General features: G+C 39.7%; 1 gene segment (V, D, J or C); it reads right to left on the bottom strand.

Annotated features, from left to right (window-relative positions):
- Positions 1-10,739: 10,739 nt before the first annotated feature.
- Positions 10,740-11,238, bottom strand: LOC103747921. The segment is given in 2 exon segments: positions 10,740-11,050; positions 11,177-11,238. Coding segments are annotated over 2 exon segments (360 nt in total).

Raw genomic sequence — 11,238 nt, 5'->3', positions numbered from 1 at the left:
TTTTTGTGTATGAGTGTATTGCCTGCATGTATGTAAGTGCACCCATGCTATGCAATGCCTGTACAGGTCAGAAAGGAGTGTCAGATCCCTTGGAACTGGAGTCACAGATGATTGTTAGTCACCATATGGGTCCTAACCAAACCAGGTCCACTGCAAGAATAACCACTGCTTTTAACTGCTGAGCCATCTCTACAATGCCAGAGAGCACACGATTTTTAACTCCATTGTAGATTCTTAGTTCCTTTAACCCAAACACTATCAGAGAGGGAAAAAGTCACAGCATACTTTAGAGTCACCATGTCACTACTTTTCAGGTCAACTACGTTTTCAAAATACCCATATACCTACCTTTTCCATTCTGACGCCTCTTCTGTGCCATCATCGTTTTGGGTCCTGCACATGCGTCTTCCTCATACTGCTTGATCTCTGTCTCTTACAGATTGCATGACTGTACATATAAAACTCTTCTCATTCAGCATCTAATGAACACTCACAATGAATCCTCCATATCATTATTCACAATGGTGACACATTCTGGACCCCACATAGCTGGGATTCCCCCATGAAGTTTTCTGCTTTCCCTTTCTTACATGCTTCTTTCATCACCTCACTTGTGCACCCATATTTCAAACTGAGAAATGTGCCCTCTTTGTATCTGGAAGAGATATGGTTCCCATAGCATATGAAAGTTAAAGAAACATACTATATTCAAGGATATGAAGGAATGCTTCTTAGAAAGAATCTTATGCTCACAAAAGATAAAAATTTGTGCTAACTAAGGATAGAGATCTGAGAAATCACAGGGTCACTGGGCATAGATATAATCCCAACCTAATCTAGGAAAGGAGCTCAACTACTTCCGATGGAAGAGGAGAGAACCCTTGAGTTTCTTTTTGGATGGCCTCGATGAAAATAGTTCTTGAGTATCTGAGCTGTTATAAATAGAGTAAGATATGTTGCTTAGATGGAGAAGACAGGTTAGTGACACAAGATACTGTCTTTCCCTATGTGAATGAAGTTCACAGAAAAACTTCATCTTAAAACTGAACATTCTACAAAGGTTGATGACTGATTAGAACTTCAGTGACTGTGGATGGAGCCTTTTGAATTTTGCAGGTCAAGAACCTAATTATCATTTTTCTTGCGCTATATTTAAACCCTTAAATAGCCACTCCTTGCCTACTTTTGATTCTGATTTCACATTTTGTGATTAACAGATTAAAAACCTTTTGGAATATAACAATTTAGCAGACCACCACCAGCTTCAAACAACAAAACCTGAGTGCTAACACAGAGCATCCGAAGTCTATTACTGAAATTTCTCTGCTATGTCAGTCTATTTCATGTTTCCACCATTGTATTTGAAAAGTGTCTTGACTGATGACTTTTCTTTGTTCTGTTTGTTTGTAACCTGAATCTGTGGTCCTGGACCTTAATCACTCATACTTGGCTCCAGAATAAAACCTCTCTTATTCTTTTTGCGGATAGAGTTAGGTTTTTGCATTATCACTTGTATAAAATCATGTCTTCCAGGGAGGAGAGAAATATGAATGTGAAATGAGTCAGCCCAGACAGCCAGCCTCTGGACTGGGGCCTACAGGTACCTAAGAGACTGAGTGCATGTGTGGACCATATCATGGAACTTAGAATGCCAGACGAGTGCTTCCCTGATAGGTACTTTTATATTGGTATAAAATCTCAGAACTCAGGACTTGGAAAGTAAGAAAGAAAATAACCTGAAAGCCAAGATGGTGGCAATATGGCTGCAGGTACCAGAGAGTTGGTGGTCCAGCAGAGACAGATCTTTGCACAAGGACTTAAAACACAATTCTGGGCGTCCTCATTTTACTAAGAATCTTGGTGATTCTATGTGGATCTTAAAATTCTGAAATCAGGACTTGGCAAACAAGAGGAAAAACAACTGGGGAGTCAAGATGCACACGGAGCCACTAGCCTGTCAGCACCCCCATACTGCCCTGGTGCTGTGTGGCATGGGCTGGGGACATCACCCACCCCTGGGGTCTTGAGACACTAGGCGACTCTGGCTGCTAAGCTTAAGGGGGTGGGGAGAAGGCAGTGAGCACAGTCAGAAGAGAGTTCTGACCACCACACTGAGCCACACCATGAGGCACTTCTCTTTCTGGGAGCTGGGCCTGTGAGTGGCCACTGCACAGGGCCCCTATGGTTGACTCAGCTTTCATCATCAACCACTGGTTCTCAAGACCTGGCTGTAGTCCTTAACACCAACATGACAGCTTTACACCAGTGTCCTTTTATTTTGTAATCTATAGATTTCTCAGGTTCCTGTCATGTGAAGCTAGGACACATCCCAACTTCCACTCAAAGAATCTTGGATTAGAGGCCTGTGAGGACCTAGCTGTGTGATTTACTCACAGTAAAAACCACTGGGGAATCAATGGAGAGCACCTTGGATCACAGTGGGGTGAGCTCCCTGAGTGTGCTGAGTGATGCCCAGGAAGAGTAACCTGCATGTACTCTGGCTGGAAACAATTGACTTTGATGAGGAATGCCAAGTATTTGTGATCCCTGAGGAAGTGAAAAATTCCTACTTAACAACCCTAAGTAGTGTGTAAGAAAAACAGAAAACAAATGTTAAAACTCTCTTCCAAGAAACCTGGGTGTGTTCTGACCTGAAACCATGTACAAAGGAAAGGGAATATGCCTTTGGGACATGAAGTCCCCACTCAGCTCCTCGGTCTGCTGCTGCTTCTGGGTAAGAACAGCATTGGGCACTTATTCATTTTCATGTGCTCAGTGCTGCCAGGTTCTCTAGAGAATTTCTTTAACAGTACTAATTGTGTGGGAATTTGTTTCAAATTTCCATGGTAGGAACCAAATGTGACAAGATAACCCAGTCTCCAGTGGCAGCATCCCTAGGAGAAAGTGTAACTATCACTTGCAATACCAATTAGTACATTAGAGAATATTTAGCTTGGTATCAGCAGAACCCAGTGGAAGCTCCTAAGCCCCTATAGTAATACACACAATTTGGAAACTGGTGTCCCATCCATACTGGTAGCAGATCTGATACACAGTATTTTCTCATGGTTAGCACCCCAGAGCTTGAAGATTTTATACCTTATTACTATAAAAATGTTTATGGTGCTCCTTGCACAGTGATACAAGTCATAACCTAGACCATCCAGGGAAGCAGAGTGAGAGGTAGCCTGCATAATAGCTGCTCCTGGAGTCTCCAGCTGCTGAGAGTGTTTCTTCTTTCCATGTCTTGAAGGTTAATTTGATGTTTTCATAAGAAGTTCAGAGAAACATCGCAATCCTACATCTCTGTCCTGTTCCTCAGCACCAGCAGCAATAGCAAGACAATTTTTCTCATGATTCAGATGAAAATATAACTTTGCCTAAGTAGTAGAGTTATGAAAACAGCTGAAATTGTTGAAATTCATACAATAACAGAGAGGTCAACACACACACACACATACACACACACACACAGAAGTTCAGAGAAACATCGCAATCCTACATCTCTGTCCTGTTCCTCAGCACCAGCAGCAATAGCAAGACAATTTTTCTCATGATTCAGATGAAAATATAACTTTGCCTAAGTAGTAGAGTTATGAAAACAGCTGAAATTGTTGAAATTCATACAATAACAGAGAGGTCAACACACACACACACATACACACACACACACACACAGCTGGAATTAACTTGGTAAGAAAATAATGTAATAGCCTTTTAAATCCTAAAGCATTAATTTTCATAGAAATTGATAAACACAAATGATTCTCAGAAGCTCCCTCTGTACCTAGACTCCATTTCCTACTGAAAGTAATGCTTCCTGACCCATGTTCCTCAGATATTGGGCCCATAAAGTGTAAGGATGTGTATGCTGATGCCCTCAGATGCCTGTATCACCTTACAAGTGACTTGTCAGCTCCAATTCTTCCCAAGAAATTTAGTGAACATGTCAATAATTATTTAATAATTTTCTGACATCTATACCGTGAAAAATGCATTATTTATGAACTTCCTGAAAGAAAAGCGGTTCTGAGAAATGTGTTTTCAGATATCAAGGTCATAAAGAGGAATAGATTTTCCATCAGCACAGTCTCTATAGCCCATATCTCACAGTTTTCTGCTTCGGCACTTATCCCAGAATACTCTTCTTCAATTTGCCTCTGAGTATTTTTGGTGAAACTGAATTACAGAGTCAGAATGAGGCAGGAAAGTGATGTCATAGCTTAGCAGCCAGGGACAACAGAGGGCTAAGCTACACACACATTCATTTCCCAGAAAAGCACTCAGCAACGTGGAACCCATCCTGCATCAAGCTGCATGCATAAAATTCAACACAGCAGTCAGGTCACTGCAACCTATGGCCTCATAGCAACCTTTAGCAGCTCCCTTTCCTATCCACACACAGTATGAAAGACTATAATAGGAACAGGGATCCTGTCCAGCCTGTCCTGATTTGTGCAGTAAGGCAAATGTGTTCTTAAACTTTTAGAGGAAATTCCCTTTTGATCATCTTACACACATGCATGGTTTACTATGTTTATGATTACAATCAGAGGCATTATAAGAAGGAGCAATGGCAGTGAACAAAGTCTGTCAATCAAAACAGAAATTCATAAACTTCATCAGGAGCCAACTTCCCCTCCCCTGGGCCCACAGGGAAAACTTGGAGAAATGACCAGTGTCCTTTGAGTATCTTTCACTTAGGGCCTGTGCTTTTCTTGCAATGTATCTTTCCTGTACCTTCACTTTGATTCTGATGAAAATCCATTGCTACTTTACTATTGGTCTGTGCTTCTTCAGGTTTGTGAACAAGACAACAAGAACTTAAGAAGCACAGGTATAGAGAAAGACCACAGAAAACAAGGGTCATGGCAACAGAGAATAAGCAGTGATCAGCATAAATCAATACTCCATTCGGTCTGAAATATGAAACTACAACAGCAAGAATAACAACAGCAGCAGCAACAACAAAAGATTCGGTTTGACCTTGGCAGGAAGAGAAACCGTGGTACTTTAGATATGCAACTATAGGACTGATTTGGGTAACCAGGATATGGAGTAAAAACAGTAGAACCCATGAACTTCAGCTTTTCAATCTTGCAAACCATCTTTACATCCTGATGACATAGTACCTCTTCTATGGATAAAGGCAATACTGATATCAATGAGTTCCGTGGGGATCTAATCACAATATCCACTATTTTTTAAAAGTGTGATTTAAAAAAATCATTTTTTTTATGTATGAGTGCGTTTCCTGTGTGTATCTAAGTATACCCATGTTAGGCACTGGCCACAGAGTCCAGAGACAGTATCTGATTCCCTGGAATTGGAGTTAGAGACAGTTGTTAGGTGGTGCTGGGACTTGAACCCTGATCCTCTGCAACAGCAGTCATTGCTCTTAACTGTTGACTCATCTCTCCAGCCCCAAAGTATGAATTTTTTTGAGGAAATATCACACAGTGTCCCACTATATACACTTGACTATCTTAGAATAGAGACAATATACAAGACATTAACAGCCTTATTCATGTTCAGATGAAACCAATAGTATTTATTCTGTAACTTACATGGTCTTCATGATATACTATAGGGTTTCATGTGTTTTCTTTTCTTTCTACCATATAAAAATCTTTTCATACCATCCCTATCTGGCAGCAATATTTGGGAAGGTTATGGAACATCTAGGATGTGGGGGCTTATTGGAGGAAATGAGTCACTAGGGGCAGGACTTGAAGTTTCAGACCTGGTCCCACTTCTGTTCACTATCTACTTCCTGACTGCAATGCTTTCTCTATCGTAATGGATGAATTTCCTTGAACTGTAAGCCAGACTGAAAGCTTTCTTCCTTAAAAAAAAGTACCTTCTAATCCCTTCTAGTGGATCATTGGAGAAGCAAACAGGAGATTATAGAATAAGAGAGCAGCTTCAACCAAGTGTTTTTAATATCCCTCCGAACCCAGTTTCTGTTATTTTCTGAAGGTTTTCATAGTAAATTACCAAGAATTAGTGGTTCGATATAAGAATAATTTGCTTGTTCTACAGTTTTAAAGGTCATTACTACAGAATCAGTTTCATTACATCGACATTTGGTTGTGGTTAGCTGGGGGCCCTCCAAAGGTTTAAGGGGAGACCTACCCCTTGCCTCTTCCAGCTCTTGTGGACTTCAACTCTGCTTGTCTTTGGCCACATCAGTGTGTTACTGTCCTCTGTGTTCACTTGGCCTGTCCCTATTGTGTCTATGGTATGGTAAATGTCTCTGTGCAAAAGGTTGTTTCTGCATTTAGGGTATATTTAGGATAATTTAGGGAGGCTTGTGAATCTCTTTGATTTAAATTTGTAAAGACATTTTCTGATGGGTGGTAATTTATAACCTCCATTGAATAGGACCTATGTTATCACACCATAAGAATGCAAACATTGTGATTTTTTTATCTATCTACCTATCTATCTATCTATCTATCTATCTATCATCTATCATCTTTCATCTATATCTATCTATCTATCTATCATCTATCTATCTGTCATCTATCTATCTATCTATCTATCTATCATCTATCTATCTATCTATCTATCATCTGTCTGTCTATCATCTATCTATCTCTCTATCATCTATCTATCTATCATCATCTATCACCTATCTATCATCTATCTATCATCTATTTATCATATATCTATCTTGCATCTATCTACACTCTCTATTATCTATCATCTATCATTTTTCAAAATCTCTTCCCCTGCTCCACTACCATTATGATAAATCACTTCATGTTCTAATTATAAGCACAATGTATCATGCCATGATAAGAGGGCTCATGTGGGAGGATTGTGAGGGATTTTGATAAAGACCTGCTCTGTCAACGTGCTCATGCAGAAGGAAGGACAAAACCAAATATGGCCCTCAATCACCTGAAGAGCAGCTCAACCCATTTAAAATAGTCATGATCTGTTAGTCTCTGATTTTCAGGGTCCAGTGTCCCACATGCCTCAGGATGTGTGTGATTGTCTGTTGGCTCAAGAAGAAATCACTCTTCCCAACCTTTCGCCCCATTTTAGTACTTTCCCTTAACTGAGAACTGTGTGACTTGTGAGGCCAGAAAAACATGAATAAATTGTGAGACGAGTTAATATGAGGAATATATTACATAATGCATATCAACAAATACACCTAATTATAACAAATGAGTCATTGGTGCCACAAAATTCACTTTCATTTAGAAAGTTTCCTGGTTTCAATGCTCAATATCAATTTTCAAGTATTTTTCCTTTAGTCTCAAGTCTGCTTCTCTAATCTAAACCCTCGCAGCTGGTCTATGCAAATCAGCATCTTTCTGCGTTTTCACCAGTGGTCCTTGTTTCAGAAATGGAATATTTTCCTCTACATTCTTGTGTGTGACTTTACATAGTAATTTTGATTAAAAGGACACTGGATAATTATAAAACTCTGACTCCGTCTTTCAACTGTTAATATTTTATGTCATTTAAAAAATATTTTTATTGAGCTGAGGATTTCATTCTTTGTATTTTGATCATATTTAGACACCCTCCCTTTCTACACTCCCACCTTAGTGTACTCTCTGGACCTCCTGTTGTCTATTATTATTTTTTCTTTTTTGAAGGCCTACTGAATCCAATATATGTTTCCCAAATGATCTTGGGTATGAGTCTATCCCTTAGTGTCTGGTCAATCTACCAGTAAGGAAACCTGACTCTTCTTCTCCCAGCAGCTCTCAATTGCCAAGAGATCTTTTGTTAGGGGTGGGACTTCCTACCCACTTCCCCATCCATGGTGGGCCCCTGTCTGGCTTTGGTTTGCACAGGTCTTATGCAGCCTGTCCTAGCACTGTAGGTTTATAAGTATAGCTACCCAGTGTTGTCCAACCAACATAATTTCCTTGTCTTCATTTACCACAGTCTTTCCACCCCCTCTTCCACAATGACCGGCCTTACCACTCCAAAGTCTCTTATTCTCTGCACATTGGCCAGTGTTATTTATATTATTTGTCATTTGCTGCAAGAAGAATCTATTGGTATAACAATAAGTGATTAGGAGTCAATTTAATTATATGTCTATCTAGCAGAACAAGGGTAGCAGGTGCTCTCCTATGGCCTGCAACATGTCTAGTCACAGGTTCTTGGTCCTGATTACATTGTCATGTATATACTCCATTTTGTGAAGGGGAATTTAAGTCCAGTCAAAAGCTGGTTGGTCATTTCCATAACATTTGTGCCGCTTTTGCAAAAGTGAGCATATTTTCCCAGGCTAGTTATTATTGTGTGTGTAAAATTATTAATAATTAATTAATTAGAAAAATAAAGTTTTAAAATATTTTATCTGTTTGTGTGTGTGTGTGTGTGTGTGTTCCTGCATGAAAGCAGATACATGCAAGAATTAAAAAATTGAAAATTTTGGCTATAAAGCTGGGGTTGAACCATTGATTGATTTTTCTCCCTTAACAGCTTGTATAGTATCCTCCAAAACTATGAGACCTAGTCTTAGGGAGGAGGCTTCCAGGTCAATTCCAACTCCATTGCTCCAAGTCCTGTGTCCAAATATGTCCTGTGTTCAGCAATAGATTCTTACCTTTAAGTTCTTGGGGGCAATCAAGGGCTGTGACAATGAATAGCCTGTGATATTGAGGAAAAGGGGGTGGAAAGATTTTAAGAGCCAGGGTTAGCATATGATCATCTTGAAACAGAGTCTTACAGGCTCCTGGGACTTTGCTCATATCAACCCATGCTCATAGTGTCAGCATGCACAAGACCCATGTCCACTCAACCAGACAAAAACCAAGCATAGAATTGTGGAAATTGCCAGCAGGCCCCAACCATAGTGAACAACTATTGATAACTGATTACTGCTGGGTGAGGGAGATTTGATCTTCTTTAAGGGTAAGACTCTACATAGGCTGACTAGACTCCAGTGCGTGAGCTTGCACTGAGGGACATCTTGGTATACAAAATTAACTCTACTGGTCTTAACACAAATGACAGAATACATGAAATTTAGTGGGGGTGGATTGGAGAGGGGCTATAAATATGTTTTGTGTGAAGGGCACAAAAATATTGAAAGAATAGTCAAAAAAACTGAATTGGGCCAGGAGTGGTGCTGCACACTTTTAATTCAACTTGGGAGGCAGAGGCAAATGGATTTCTGATAGCTGAAGGCCAGTCTGGTCTACATAATGAGTTCTAAGCCCTCTGGGGCTAGAAGGAAGATCGTGCGAGGGGCTATAAATATGTTTTGTGTGAAGGGCACAAAAATATTGAAAGAATAGTCAAAAAAACTGAATTGGGCCAGGAGTGGTGCTGCACACTTTTAATTCAACTTGGGAGGCAGAGGCAAATGGATTTCTGATAGCTGAAGGCCAGTCTGGTCTACATAATGAGTTCTAAGCCCTCTGGGGCTAGAAGGAAGATCATACATCAAAAAGACAAGAGAGAGAGAGAGAGAGAGAGAGAGAGAGAGAGAGAGTATCAAGTTCTTTCTCCCTAGACATATTCAAATATAAAATGAAAGCATCTTGGCCCCATCTCCTCCTAAGACTTCATCAATATTTCCTTTAATGTATTTTCTTACATAATATCAAGTTGCCCATCAAATCAGGAATCAGCAGTGGTAAATTATTCTATATTATTCCATCCAGGTTTAAGCTCCATTTGAATGTTTATCAATGTGCAAACATTTCTTTTGTAATAAATGATTATAACTAGTTTTATTAGCTATACTTAATGTTAGTCAGTGTTCTTCAGTTTGGTTCAGTATAGAACAGTTAAAGAGTCCTTGAATTTCAAGATTTTGTACTATGAAGAGTAAATACCAGCTTCTTTATAGGACTTGGCCAGGATTTGTCCTCATGGTTATTTTTACCACATGCATTTTTTGTCATTGTCTTACTTTGCTAATGCTGTCATAACAAGGTATCAAAACTTGGGAATATTAAACATCAGAAAATCAGGGTTAGAGAGATGGCTCAGAAGTTAGGAGAACTGGCTTCTCTTGCAGAGGATCAGGGTTCCCAGTTCCCAGAATCCACATGGTAGTTTACAACTGTCTGTAATGCCAGTTCCAGGGGATCTAATGCCCAGATCTGGCAGCTGCAGGTATTGCATAAATGTGTTGCATTTACATACATGCAAATAAAACCCATTTCCTTCCACGGAATAACAAATAAAGTAACTAGCACATAATTATTGATACATTCAGGCATGTACTTTGACATAAGTGAGGTAAGGGATGTACTTGGTGAAGTGATACAGGCTTTAGAGAACATCATCCCCCCGACACACACCTTTTTGTTTTTCAGACATATCTCTGCATGACATTATCAAGCAGCATGCCCTTCATTAGAAGATGGACTCTGGGTTTGGTGATAATTTCTGTTACTAATTTGTTCCTCCTAACAGTAACTTTGGTGCAAGATCCTCAAGGTGGTAACAGGTATAGTCTGATACTGTACTCATACTACATGATTCAACTCATACCACATGATTCAATAACTCATGTATCAATAATTTCTTTTATTTTTGAGCATGAGAATCATAATTTTTTGTTGCTAGCCTTGTGAGAAGATAGATGTTTACAATACAAGGGATTTCTCTGTCACTCTTCTTTCAAAACCTCCCAAGCACTTGCAAATCTTGGCAAATAGAAACACTCTGAACAGATGGAGCTATCAGGCTGAGCAACATGTGCAGCCAAGACTCTCACTTCTGCTTCTCTGTGAGGTTTGTGTTATGAGTTATATCACTGTGGGAGGAAGTTTATCATACTGTAGACAAAAATAAGTTCCCATATCTTCAGACTGTAGGCTGCTGATTGTGAGAGAATACTGTGTACCAGATCCACTTCCACTGAATCTTGATGGGACACCATTTTCCAAATATGATGCACGGTAGATCAGCAACTTAGGAGCTTTCTCTGGTTTCTGTTGGTACCAAGCTAAGTACTTGCTAATATCCTGACTTGCCTGACAAGTGATGGTAACACTTTCTTCTAAAGATCCAGAGAGTGAGGATGGAGACTGGGTCACCTGGATATCGCATTTGGCACCTGAGAATGGAAAATCAAAGATACGTTAATTAAAAGCAATTAATTCTGTTAGAATAGAACTATGCTAAATACAATAAATCACTGATCACCATGCTCTTTGTAAATACCCAATGTTATCCTTCTTACCATTGAGCCAGAGTAGCAGGAGCCCCAGATAGTGAATGGAGGTCTTCATTTCTATGCTGTGC

Source organism: Nannospalax galili, unplaced genomic scaffold (genome assembly GCF_000622305.1).
Source record: "Nannospalax galili isolate Female #2095 unplaced genomic scaffold, S.galili_v1.0 scaffold1345, whole genome shotgun sequence".
Taxonomy (NCBI): Eukaryota; Metazoa; Chordata; class Mammalia; order Rodentia; family Spalacidae; genus Nannospalax; species Nannospalax galili.
The sequence above is the reverse complement of the archived record's forward strand: the minus strand, read 5'-3'. Positions and strand labels throughout refer to the sequence as shown.